Here is a 13,936-nt window from a genome sequence, read left to right as displayed (position 1 = left end):
CATTTTCGCTCTTCTTTATGACCTTTCTACTTTCACTCCCCTTATCTTCAGTTTCAGATTCTGTTTGTGATTACAACGGTCTGTCCACCAAATAAGATTTCATAAGGCCGACACGGTGAAAACTCAGAAGCGTGTTTATGGGTATCGTAGCAAAGTCTAATTAGGAAATTTATTAATTATCTGTTCTGTGCACATCTACATTAAAAGGAAATTTGGTTCATTCCAGCTAAATTTAAATTCCAGATGAATGATGGCAAATCCAAGAGTGGATCAAAAAAGTTGGATTGAGGTTTATTTGCAATGGAAGAGATCGTAAAACATATAGGCGTGATGCAAATTAAAATGTAAACAACTCGGGACTGTTTCAATGATTCTATCTTGTCTACCTTCATCTTAAACTCTGAAATCTATGGAATGAAGTTACTGACTGAGATGATCACAGATGACCTTATCACACTGTTTAATGCGTAATATTGGCTTTGATTTTGTGATACCCATTAATTGGCTATGCCACCAACGTTTCCCCATTACACCGCTCAAATGACTTCTGCCCTCTGAAATAGCATTCCTTCCTATTTTCAGAGTGCAATTGTCAATGCGTGTTAATACCTTCTTTAGAGACAAGAAAATAACCCCTGAAATGGGACGTTGGGTTGGGGGAAACTATTTTACATATTCAGGTGCTGCTCTCTTGGTCACTAAGACAAGACCAAGAAGAAGTCATAGAATTTTGCCTCCCCCGAGAATTTTCCGTGGGTGTGCAAGATGCTCTATTGATTCTTTTCTGGGGTAAAATAAAGCTGCTGTCTTTGAAATACCATAAACAATATCCTTTCGTGTAATCCTTTCTTTCTTTCTTTATTAATTCATTAGGCTTTTATTCTGGGCCTACAAAGCCCTAGCACACATTTTAGGTGTTAGGAATTTATTTCATTTTATCGCTACATCAGCATAGCTGAAATCTCAGAGACCGTGGTCAACAGAGAGGAAGACCAGAAGATTCATCTCATATTTGATGCATTTTATGAGGCTTCAGGAGCACCGCAGGAAAGCAGGGCCTTTGGTGACTGACTGCATGTATAATGAGGAGGGCAGCAAGGTTAAAAAGACAGCCACACAGCTCTAATGAATTCAGCAAACTACATCTCACTAACACATTTGTGTGTGTGTGTGTGTGTGTGTGTGTGTGTTTAATGTATGAATTCTGAGCTACCTTGAATCACTACCAGGCTCCTTCTAATTACTAACAATGGCTGCAGCTGGATGCCCCAGGCATCTTCATAGCAAAACCAACAAATGATTGGAATATTAGGATTTAAACTCAAAACCAAAGCACAGTTGGAGATTTTTTTTTTTTTTAACCAGGCTGCTTGAAAGTCTTGTGTCGAGGGTTTGCGAGATCATACAAGATGCAAAAGGACAACACAAGGTCAAATCCACATCCCGTGTACAAAGAATAAACTGGTTTTCTAATCCGTGGACCGTAGCTCCCAATCTGGAGGATGACATAGGATGGATAGTAGGGGCCTGTGCACAAAGACCACACTAGTGACCTCGAGTGCCCTGCTATGGATAATGGCTATGAAGGGTGGGGGGAGCAGGGGCGGCCACAGAGAGAACAGCCCAGCAGAGACATGCTACGTGAATTATTTTTATGATATAATTCTTGGGGGCATCTATTTATTTCAACAACAAAACAGCCCTCCAAGTAATGTCTGAGGCACCCTGTCATTAACCAGATGTGAGGTGGGGTTGATTTATTTTTTAAAACTGATAAATATGCAGTATCCATCCTGATCCCACACCATCAGGAAAAAAAAAAAAGGCTAAATATGCAGCTTCTGTAAAGGAAGTTTATCTTTGACTCTCCGTGATGACACAGGGGCAAGCTATGTCTCTGGAGGGGAAGGTCGGGGGGCCACTCTGTCCGCCATTTTTAACCTGTTCAGTTTCGTTTGTATTCAGCTTCGAGGGAATAGCTTTACCCAGCTCACAGGCTGAGCGCAATCAGGGGGCCCCCTGCATGGTGTAATATTTGTTTCTGGGAGCTGGTATAAGTGGTACTTCCTGCTTGGGGTGGGGGAGAAGACATAAGAAAATAGGGTCCGTCTTGTGTTTGGGTTTCTTTGTTCCACAGTGAGCGCTGGGAATGTAAGATATCCTTTTCATCATTCTCCCTCTCTTTTTAGCCCACAGGACCAGAAATATGATGGAATACCTGCGCTGAGCTACATCTGCATGGCATTCAAACATTTATATTAACTTGATTAAAATATAGTCAGGGTGTCCATTTCTCATGACAGTCCTAAGAAATATGAGATTGTGGGTACTCGTTCTCTCATTAATTGATGTGATCCAAAGAGCCTTTCTCTGCTCAACACGGGACCTTAATGTGCATTTTTTCTCCACCGCTGTGGCACTCGGACCGGGTGGCAAGGGCTGCTGGTGAATGAGTAGCCGTTAGGAACCCTGATCAAGTGGAAATAGCAAAATTATTGGTTTCCTCTATAATGTGAATGGGGGCTTTTAACTTATCGTAAGCGCATCTCTCTGCACATTCTACACCATTATCCATCCCAGGCTTAGATTTTCCATCTGAAAGACTGGCATTTCTAGTTAGGTCTCACAAAAATCCAGGATACCACAAGACCTTTCCTTGGGTCCCTGGATAACATGGGATCCTGGAAACAGATTTGATTTATGTCGATTATAACACCAGACCCTGCTCTTGTCATGAACCAACAATTCAGATCCTGGACCAGAAAAAAAAAGTGGAGAAGGCTTTAAAGCTTAAAATGACTTCACGCTAACTAGAAACTCCACCTACCAAAGCATTCTTACGAAGTCTAAATAAAAACTTGACTTCGATCGTCACAACAGAAAGTGCCTTTAGAATATTCCCCACCTGCACATGCTTCCCTGCATGTACACACTCGGGTGTGATTTGCTCAGTTTGTATTCAGGGACATTAGCTGCCGAAGACTGGGGCGGGGAGGTGTTTGGGCAAATCCTTGCAAAGTGAGACTATAGGCAGACAACAAGAACATGCCTCTTGAAGGCTCCATCGGGGCTATAATGGCATCCAACCTCTACCGTAACTCATATCCCATCTGAAATGTCTCTCACCTGCGCACATGCTCTCTGGATAGGAGATGTGCTGTCAACTCCCACCTACTTTTCGACTTTGTGAATGTCAGCTAATTAGTAACAATGGGTGACTCTTTGTGAAGTACTCTGCTAGGTGTTGCTGGAGATCTGGGAAATTTCATGGCCCTTGTGGTTAAGTCCTTTCTATTTGGGGAGCAGGAAAGAAAAAAAAAAAAGAGGTAGAAAATGTTAAATAGCCTAGATGTGTAGATGTGTATAGATGTGTATGACAGCTTGGCAAACAAGCCACAGCAAGTGACGGTTCTCCCTTCAAGTATTATAGGATTTGTGTGTCTCTCTCTGTTTTGAGGTGTGATATATTATAAATAACATTATACATGTCATAAAGGTAATTATAAACAAAGTATTTGAGTTTGTGGGTTATTTATATTTTCATAAATATATCGATTCAAGGTCATCTATGTAAAGATGCTGCTCTTTTCACTTATATTCCAATATGATGGCTGGAGAGATGCAGGGGACAAGGGAGAGCCTGGGTGCACACGGAAGCCTGGCCACCGCCCTCACTGGGTGGTTTAGCGTGGCGCAACTGCCCCTCCCCCCCGACTACTCTCTAGCCCTGCTCATCTTGCTCTGTTTTCACCTTTGTCCCTTATAATCTTCTAACATACAATAGAACCTCCCTGTTTATTAAGTTTAGTTTTCTTTGCCTCTCGCTTTGCCTGCAAGAATGGAAGCACCAAGAAGCCAGGTATTTGGTTTAACTTGGTTTGTGTTGTTTACTGACGTATCTCAAAGCCCCCAAAAGACTGTCTGGAGCACCGGAAGTAATCAGTAAATGGGCGCCAGTGCAGCACTTGGGTGGTTCCCAGGGTTGAGCATCCGGCTCCTGGTTTCAGCTCAGGTAGTGATCTCAGGGTGGTGAGATTGAGCCCCCTGTCCAAGCCTATGTCAAGCCTCTCCCAGAGTCCTGAGTCAGGCCCCTTGTTGGGCTCTGAGCTCACAGTCTGCTTGTCATTCTCTCTCACTCCCCCACTGCCTCCCAATGCTTGCCTGTACTCTCTGATACATAAGTGAATAAATAAATAAATATATATATTTTTAAATGGGTACTATTAGCAATGCCCACAATAGCCAAACTGTTGAAGGAGACCAGATGTCCTTCAACCGATGAACGGATAAAGATGTGGCCCATATATACAATGGAATGTTACTCAACCATGAGAAAGGATGGATACCCACCATTTGCATCAGCGTGGATGGAACTGGACAGGATTATGTTGAGTGAAATACATCAAGCAGAGAAAGACAAGTATCATAGGGTATCACTCATATGTGGAACATAAGGAATAACGTGGAAGACCACAGGGGAGGGGAGGGAAACTGAATGGGAAGAAATCAGAGAGGGAGACAAACCATGAGAGACTCTGGACTCCAGGAACCAAATGGAGGGTTACAGAAGGGAGGGGGTGGGGGAATGCGGTAGCTGGGTGATGGGTATTAAGCAGGGCACATGTGGTGAGCCCTAGGTTTTATATGCAACTTATGCATCATTGAACACTACCTCAAAAACTAATGATGTGCTATATGTTGGCTAATTGAACATAATTAAGTAAATAAATAAACAAACTTTTTTTAAATGGGTGCTATTTTCTTATTGTTGCTACTCCACAAATATAGGGATGCTTATTGGCATGAAAGTCTCCAGGATCTTTTTCTATGCATTCAAAAGCCTGAGAACCACTAGCAGAGGCAATAATGCTATGAATTCACAGGAGCTCAGAAACATTTTGTTCTGTTAAAACAGCTTAATGTGAAGTGAGCCACAGACTTACTCAGCGCCTTATGATATGCAAAGTTTAGTTTTTACATCGTTGAGAATATTTGCTCTTTCTTCTGCCATTTCTCTATCACATGCTGATATTACAGCATTCTGAAATTTCCATTGTATCTACTCATCGTCTACTTGTCTGTTTCTCCTCTAGAATATAAGCTTCATGAGGGTCAAGAGCTTGTCTGCCACCAGCACCCACAACAGGCCCCACTCACCGGCAGCCAGAAGGCTCTTCGTTCCAGCTCCCACATCGCACAAACCCTGGGAGAACAACGTTGATGTGAGGTTTCTAATAATTTTGCAGATTTTTAATTTTCGAAAGAAAAAAACAGTGGCTCGTACCATGTAATGGGGACTCGTGTCCTTTCCGACTTTTGTTTTTGTTTTAAAAAGATATTCAAGGTCCTGTTCTCAAACCATTCGCTGCCTATCGTCGGTGTGTATGCCCAATGGTGAAGAGTGAGCCCAAAGACAATAAGGAAAGAAACGACATCAAAGATGTGCAGGCTGAGAAGCAGACACTGCTGAGGAGTGGCCCTCCAGGGCACCACCGCCTGCAAGGGAGAAGCCGCGACTGACGCATCCTGAGCCTCGGAAGAATCGCAAGTGAAGAGGGGCAGGCAATGAGAAAGGAGCGGAGCTGAACATATTTTTTAATGAAGTGTTAAGTAGATCACCAAGACTGGAGGATAATGATTGCGATGAGAAGTCAGCCCAGGTGTGAACAAAAACAAAACAAAACAAAAAGCAAAATTAAGGGACATTTAAATCACAGGAGGATGTGAGACCTGACAGGGTTTCTGGAAAGAATGGTCCATCCCCTGGAACACTCTGGTGCCTTCTAGTAATCAAGGTGGGCAGCTCATTAGAATTACATGTGAACAGACAGGTACCCTGGCAGAAAAGGCAAGGGAGCTGAAAAAATAGCTAGAGTCATATAATTCCTATTCCTATCGTCAAAAAAATAAATAAGAAAAAAAAAAATCAGGACTAGGAGGTATTTGAGGAGGTGTACTTAAAAAAAATCCCCACTGGAAGACAGAGTGGCTCCTGGGGAAAGAAAGGAGCCCTAAAACCAGCCACGGGAGTGATGAGTCACGCCAGAGAAGAGGGCTATTTAAAATTGGATATGGGGGTATGAAATAACTCGGCTAACAGTGGGGGAATTTGATGAGGAGATGAGGAAATGGGGAGGATGAGATTTCAGTTGCTGCCTGTGTATGGGCGGGCTAAATATAACCTTGTCACGTCCGTCTCCACCAGGGTGCTGCTTGGCATCTGGCAGAGGCCTCCAGTGTTTTCCTAAATGAAAGTGTTAAGGTAGGCTCCGACGATCTCCAGCAGGATGGTTAGTTCTCCGGGCTGCATCGCAGGGAAGGGAATTCACACATATGTCAGGGCTGTCTTGTGCTCGGTCCTGTGCCTGACATTCTAACATGTATGAGCTCGTTTGCTTCTCACAACAAACCTGTCACGGGGAAGTCATTCTCACAACTTTGAGCTGAGGAAAACTGAAATCACACGGCTCTTCAGTCGTGAAGCCAGGAATTAAATCGGAGTTTGGGAATCTCCAAAGCCAGCTGCCACCAAGCTGCCTCTTTCCTTAAAGGAAGTTGCTAATGAAATATCAGACGACTCCAGGGAAAATGTAACTTAAGGAGGCAGATACTGTGTTGACTATCTGATTCAGATGGCAACCTTGGCTGATTTGATGACCTTCCTTGGGCTCCAGTCCTGCTGAATGAAGTTAGTTATTTTACGAGACCAACACCTGTCTATATATAATAACAAAATAATCTTATTTAATAAATGGGGCCCACACCCTTAAAAAAAATCCTTACAATGTATTACTAGGCAAGACAGAATTCCACAAATTTCCCTCTGTGGGCTGAGCTGAGAGTGGGGGTGATTTAGTCATTCATCCATTTCTCTATTAACAACCAGGTATGGAGAGCTTAATATGAACCAGGCACTTTGGTGGCCTCTTAGAATAAGCAAAATGGTCACACTTCCTGTCTCCACAGAATGTATAACCTAGTGACTGATGCAAACCCATGAAGGAATTTTACTGTTTTACTGAGCACAGGGGAGTGGGATAGACGTTGTTAAGGGAAAACCAGGGTCTTATGCAACAGTGGAGCAAAACCGAACTCTGATGTAGTCATTTAGGGAAAGCTTCATCAGAGAAGGAGGGAATGCAGCTGTTCATTTTCTGGGCAGAAAAAAGAGCTTGTCTCCAAGTGGTAAAACACGAGAGGGACAAGGGTGCTCACCGAATGGCCCACAGTCCTCAGGCACTGACCACACACCAGGGCAGGAAGCAGGTGAAGCTTGTTTCTCACTGGTCCCAGTGCCAGAGACTCAAACATTCCATGCCTGGGAGCGCCCTTGATGGACAGAGGCCACAAGCTGCCCCCGGCCATCTGGAGCCCTTGGCCGCAATCTTTTTTCCTGTGTGTTCTCTGACATTCTCAGGATCCTTTCGGTGAAGGTGAAGTTTACATATAAAATCAGACTGCAAAGAGAAAATCGTCTGCTGTCAGAATGACTCTAGAAAACCACTTAGGAGGTCTCTATTTTAAAGAGCTCAAAGTCTAATACAGTCAATTTTTCCACCAGGAGTGGGAAACATAAATGTTTCCATACAAGCCCGAGAGTTGGCTTCTGAGATTGGGACCATATTGTGTAGTGAACAGATCCTGTGCCTTTAAATACATTCCTTTCTGAGAATTGTCTACACCCAGTGAGGCATGTATATCATTAAGGCTGAAGGAATGGCAGATCCGAGTTCTCTGTGGTATACTCACCCATTAGTGCTCTTTTAGGCTGAAGGGCTAAAACATGGCTCCTGTCTGATAAAGGCAGCCACCAGAATGTTCTCTTGCCTACCTGGGCACCCAGGCATTATGAAAATGTTGGACGTAAAATCACCCCCGCCTGCACACGTCGAGAGTGTGTAAGTCAGGTTACCCTGCCTCCCTGATGGGGTCAGAGTGTGTCCAGCCTCACACGTGACGTTTACTCCAGTACCGTGATTGTAAGGAGCATCAGACAGCAGACGTCCCAGCATTTAGAAAATCGATACTGTGTGCTTCTGTGACGGCCTGTTTTGGGAATGGGATAAAATATTAACGAAACATCTTTCTTTCACCTCCAGCTCAGTGGAAAGGCAACGACTGTGCAGGAAATTAGAATATAGTCAATGTGAGCATGGACGCTGGAGGAGCACAGGGGCTGGCTCTCCGGCCAGGCCCAGAAGGGGGAGGCGGTGTTTCCCGAATGCAAGGAGCAGCACATGTGTGTCGTGTGTGCAGCCAAAGCTTCTCTTTGACAAGCCTGTCGACAACGAAGTGAATAGGAGACGCCCTATGGGCCCTACATAGCGACTCCAGGAAACATAAAACAGAGGTACAAGCCGCAAAGACGAATCTGCACCTTTGATGAGAATTTGCAGCTCAGGAGCTAAAAGACACAAAATTTACAACCACCAGTGGAATAGTCCCTTGCCACGGTGACATCATTGGTGACGTTTGTTTGAAACATCAAATGCTTGCAGAGCCTTACCGAAGCCAGTAGGCTAAATGCGTCTGCAGATCACTGACAACAGACGAGTGGGCACTTGCGTGGAACGCCTACCCAAGACCTTCTGAACCCTCTCGATCGCGGTTGGGTACCCGCAATGCCGCGTTAGCAAAAAGCACAGCGGAGTGCTCTGTTCAGCTAGGTAACTAGTCAGTGATAGGTAATTCTGTCACTGAGCCACGCATTTTCTAGAAAAAGACAAAACCAACCAAAAAAACAAACAACGCACCACTGGAATTACTGGGAATTGCAGACAGCCAAACATGTTTTACGGACTAGCATCTTTTTCAGAACACATACAAAGAACCCATCTCTCGACCACCAGACCATACAAATGGGGTCTGCCACCTCAGACAAGAGGGCTGAGAAGACAGATTTTCTGCGTTTCCCTTTCTTGATTGCACTGTGATTGTGTGTGCTACTTCTGTGTATCGCTGTTCAGAGGCTCTGTTAGATGGAAGGGCATTTTCACAGCCATACTGATGTCGCTGGGAAGGCAAATGTATGCGAGGCTTCCTAATAGACACCAACTTTCTTCCATCCCCAACATTAGACACAAAAAAGGGAGAAAGAGATAATACAAAGAGAGGGATTCAAATGGTAGTAATTTCATTTTCTATCTTCCAGGTTATTGAATCATTTCGGAAGATGTGTGTCCATAAAAACCTTATCAAAATCACGTGCTAGCCTGTGGCAGATATATCAATCCATATTTGAACTTCCCATAGTCACATACTTCTTGAAAAACCGGGAATGTGCAATGGTCCTCATCACTTCACCAAGTCCTGTAATGACAAAACAATTGTCAGGGGCCCCAGATGCTTTGTTTTGTTTTGCCTTTTTTACACACCCACTAGCACTGTTTAATACATTCTTGGCCGTATATATTTCTAAATGTTCACTTCAAAATAGTAGAGGAAAATAACTACTCCCATTTTGTTCAACAGGACGTTTTAGTCAATAGGAACCCATGAACTATCATGAAACAAAGCATCTGTGACGTACGACAAAGACCTGCCTTTGAATCTTAGCTCATTTACTTGGGAAATTTACTTATTTGGGAAAATTACTTAGCACCTCTGAACCTCAGGTCCCCAGCCTTTAAACAGAAAATAGTAGGTACTTAATCGGGTAGTTGTATTAATAAAGACACTATGTACAGAACATATGAATTAGCTGCTCGCTCAATTACTTGTTATCAATACTAAAAAAGCAATTTTATCAACTTCCGATTTAATGGTTAGTGGTTTTTTTTGTTTTTTTTTAATGTGTAATTCAGGGGACAAAGTTTAGGCTGGGACCAGTAAAACCTGTCTTGGAATCCTCAGGGTCCCAAGAAGCACAAGAAAAGCCACTTTAACCTCGCTGAACCATGCTGTTTCCAATGGAAAATTTGAATATCAAGGTCTCCCTTCTGAGACTATTACAGAGATTGAATGAGGTCATTCTTCTCCGCACTTGGTAGACATTCATCAAATAGTAACTTCGAGTATTCCTAGGACTACAATAGCAACCGCTGAAAAACAAGGAATCATCTTGACATCCGCCTCAGAGGAAGATAACATCACCTTACACAGGGCTGGGAAACAGGGCTGTCTGATTTGCCAACCATGCTGGTTGCTGATGGCCTGGTATATTCTATGAAAAGGACTCCAGTATTTACTAAGCCTCTGCATGCATGCAGTGTGACAAACACAAGACCTGGAAAGCAGCATGCCACTATCATTAAGGATATTTAAATATCCCCCAGTATATGCAAAAAGCCACTGAAGATAAACCAAAATATTCTGCAGATAGGACATATTTTAAGAACTGGAAATATAAAGCAAGTGCCTTTTATCAGGAGGGTAGTAATGAGATCCGGGAAAGCAATCACAACAATAAAAGAAAGGACCAATCCTCTTACCCTCCTTCTTCTCTAAATCTGTTGTTTGGTACAGCATGTAGAGTATTAGAAACTGTTATTGTCCCAGGGTAGCACCATTCAAACATTTTAAGTTGACTTCTTTCCATTGGTTCTGAACAGTGTGGAGAGACTCCTACAGATGGTGTGAAGGGCAGACTCCTTGAGATAATGGAGGTTTATCAAGGGGGTGGGGGGGGGGGATTCTAAAACATCCTTGTGTGTTACCAATGATTGCTTTTAACGCAGGATGTGAGGGGGCATTCATCTTAAGGACCCATTCTTCAGAAACCAAAGGAACAGACCTGAGATTTGTTTAAAGTAATCAACAGGTTTTATTTCCTGGAACTGAAATAGTTCAGCTCTCAACTTCCAAAGCTACAGTCAACAATTTTTCATCAGAGCCCAAGGGAGAAGGGTAGGGGTGAAGGAGAGAACAGAAGAAGGGCACATGGAGAGGTTCAGGAAGAGGCTGGGGAGGGAAGGGGCACTCACTTCCTTCTCTCTTCTCAGGAAGTTACATTTCAGGTCTGGTGACAATGCTGAGGGGGTCAGGGTGCAGGACGTCATGGATGGGAATTGGCACTGCCAAGGAACACCAAAGTCTTAACTATAAAAAGTCCTCAAACCCCAAACAGAAAGGGAAACTTCTAGTCCATCTTGGAAATGGAGTTTGCAGTGGCAGAGGTGGCCGGCTGACAGAAGGCATGGCCCGGGTAGTTCTTCATTTGAGGAAAAAAAAAAAATCTTTTCATTAAAAATATTTTCCCAACTACATGCCTTTTCCTTTATGCCTGAGTGACATATACGACTGTAGGGTGGCCTGGAGGCTGTGGGGAGAGGGAAAGGGTGGCCAGGAGTCTCCCCAGAACATCCCATGAAACCCCCGAGATGGAAATTGGGGACGGATGTTCCTCACCACTCCCATCCAAAGAGCCGGGCCAAGCGAACCCTTCCCATCGCACCGACAACTGGGAAGTTCCCAGATTGATGAAAAAAACGACAAACCCCAGAAGGCCTAAACAGGACTCAGAAAGGAGGGAGGCCCTCGCCCACGAGTCGTCCAACTTGGGAGCAGCGGGGCTAATGGGCATGGGAGGGGCGGAGAGAGTTCCGGAAGGCGGCCGCCCACCACCCCCGCCGCAGTCGGAGGATGGCCCCTTCCGGGCCCCGGGAAGCCTCCCCAACCCCTGCTCGGTAGGTGCCCTCCACCCCTTCCCCTCCTACCCCCGATTCCAACGCAGAGGTCCGGGGTGCCCCGGGGAGGGAGAGGGGGTGTCTGGAGGTGGGAACGGCCGGTGCAGGCCTCAACTGAAGCCTTGGGGAAGCAGTTCCAGGCAGGGAGGAGCGCGGCGGGCTCAGCTCGTCGGGGCAGTAGAGGCCAGACTCAGATCTCGGGGTGCGGGTGGCCTGCCCCTCCGGGTCAACCCCCAGGGCCGCGCGGGCGCGGAGGGGCGGGCGGATGGAGGACAGCGGGTGGGGGTGGGGGGCGTCCCCGTTTGCGGCCGTGACCAGTTTCCCCAGTAACAGCCAGGCCGCGGCAGGAAAGGGGTGGGGGCTCTTCTTGAAACTGGTGACTACAGGCTGTCGCGCTCTCCGCCAGCCGGGGCCTCTGCCCGCTGCTCGGGGACCTCCGGGAGCGGCGGGGCCGCGGCGCCGCGGGTGTCCGGCTCCACGACGGGCGGCGCGGCCCCTCGCCCGGCGGCGGCCTCCTCCTGCTGCTGCTCCTGCTCCGGCTGCGGCGGCTGCGCCCCCGCTTCGGGCTCGGCCTCCCGGGGGCGTTTGGGGGGGCCCTCGGGCAGCTCGCCCGCGCCCCGCTTGGGCGGCGCCCGCTCGGCCTGCTCCTCGGCCGGCCCGTCGCCGCCCGGCTTCCCCGGCTGGTCGCTGCGGCCGGCCCGGTCGCCCGCGCTGGCCTCCGGCTGCGGCCCGGGCCGGTCCGCGCCGCGCTCCCCCGGCGCCAGCGGGTAGTCGGCGGCCCGCACGGTGGGGTTGTTCTCGATCTCCCACAGCCCCTCGCTGAAGCCCCGGCGCTTGCTGGGCTTGCCGAACTTCTCCTTGGACTCCTCGTACGGGAACAGGTGCTTGGGGCCCAGGAAGGCCGTCTCGTGGGTCCCGAAGAAGAACACCTGGTAGCGGTTGGGCTCGGCCATGTGCTCGACGCGGGCCGGCCAGTGGGCGTAGCCCTTCAGCTTGGCGAACACCAGGTCGCCGCTCTTGTACTTGCGCCGACAGTAGCACGACATGGCGGGGCTGGACCCGGCCTCGGCGGAGGCCCTGGCGACGCCCGGAACGCGGGCGGGTGGTGGCCGCTGGGCTGGGCCGGGCGCGCGGCCTCCGCCCCCCCCGCCCCGAGCGCCCCGCGCGCCCCGCGCGCCCCCCGACGGGCGCAACGCTCGGCGCCCCGAGAGGGGTCTAGCGCGGAGACGGCGCTATCTCCGAGGCCCCACGGTGGACGCCGCGGTTTCTAGAACGGTAGAGCCCCCGGCTCGGTTATCCGGGGACCCTCGGCCTCTGGGCCGTCGAGAGGGGCCCCGAGAGGGTAAGATGGGGCCGGGCGGTGGGGAAACGCGGTGACCCCGTGAGCACAGAGGTGGGGGACACTAGGAACCGGCCAGAGCAAACTCGAGGTGTCCGTGCGGGCCCTGACCTGCTCGCAGCGGCAAACTCTGCTCTCGCCTCGGGAGCCGTTGATGGCCTGACTGGGTCAGGGCTTTCACCATCTTCCTGATTTCTTCGAGGGCTGCCGCTGGAGCCTCCTCCGGGTCTCTGGCAGAGTCGGGGGGTCTGACTAAGGGATGGGGTCAGGGATAGTGTTGGGATGTCCTGAGTGCACGTCTTCTGAACGGGCAGTAGTTTTGGGAAAATGTTGACCGCAGCATGACCCAGGGTGAACCAGGCATATCAGAATTTCCTGCTTTGCGTGGGAAGGTTTGCACCGCGTGCTGGACGTGGACTTTATCCTTTCGGTGACTGTTAGGTATTGTAAACAGACTTCATGGTTCTAACACAAAGAGTATATCAAACGCTCTCAAAATATTCCTACAATAGGAGAAACGTGGGCTGGTTGTGATTAACAACTAGGTAGAGGTCTGCTCAGGTCAAACAAGCTGTTGGTAACTAGGGCTTCCTGGGGGCTAGACTAAAAAAAGCACGATCTCAGCTGAGAGACTATTTTAGGAAGAGACGTTTCTCCAGATAGAAGACCATTCTAAACGGATACTTCTGGGAGTTTCCGTGTAACTGCTTTTGTTATAAGGCTTTCTACATCTTTTTTTTGAGTTCTGCGAGCATGCACTTTGAAATCCAGCCAGATTTCTCAAAATAGTACTCTTGGCTGTTGTGACAAAGACCTTTCAATATCAATCATCTGTTTAACTACACAGATGTTCCTTCCTAGTGTACCCAGCAGTGACCAGGGGAGAATGAGAACCATTAACCCGTCTCATTACGCTCAGATTTGTTTCTGGTTTGCTGGGTTGGATCAGACATATTTGCCTCTGGAGTTACCT

At 47.6% G+C, this 13,936-nt stretch overlaps 1 protein-coding gene across 1 annotated transcript; it reads right to left on the bottom strand.

The window, feature by feature from the left end:
* Positions 1-12,004: 12,004 nt before the first annotated feature.
* On the bottom strand, positions 12,005-12,760 carry HDGFL1 (HDGF like 1). Its single transcript, XM_032861764.1, has one exon. The coding sequence runs from the start codon at positions 12,668-12,670 to the stop codon at positions 12,005-12,007; it is 666 nt and encodes a 221-aa protein (XP_032717655.1). The 5' UTR covers positions 12,671-12,760.
* Positions 12,761-13,936: the final 1,176 nt, after the last annotated feature.

This window comes from Lontra canadensis, unplaced genomic scaffold, assembly GCF_010015895.1.
Source record: "Lontra canadensis isolate GAN:19392208 unplaced genomic scaffold, GSC_riverotter_1.0 scaffold21, whole genome shotgun sequence".
NCBI classification, from domain to species: Eukaryota; Metazoa; Chordata; class Mammalia; order Carnivora; family Mustelidae; genus Lontra; species Lontra canadensis.
Note: the sequence above shows the minus strand (reverse complement) of the source record. Positions and strands in the feature narration are given on the sequence as shown.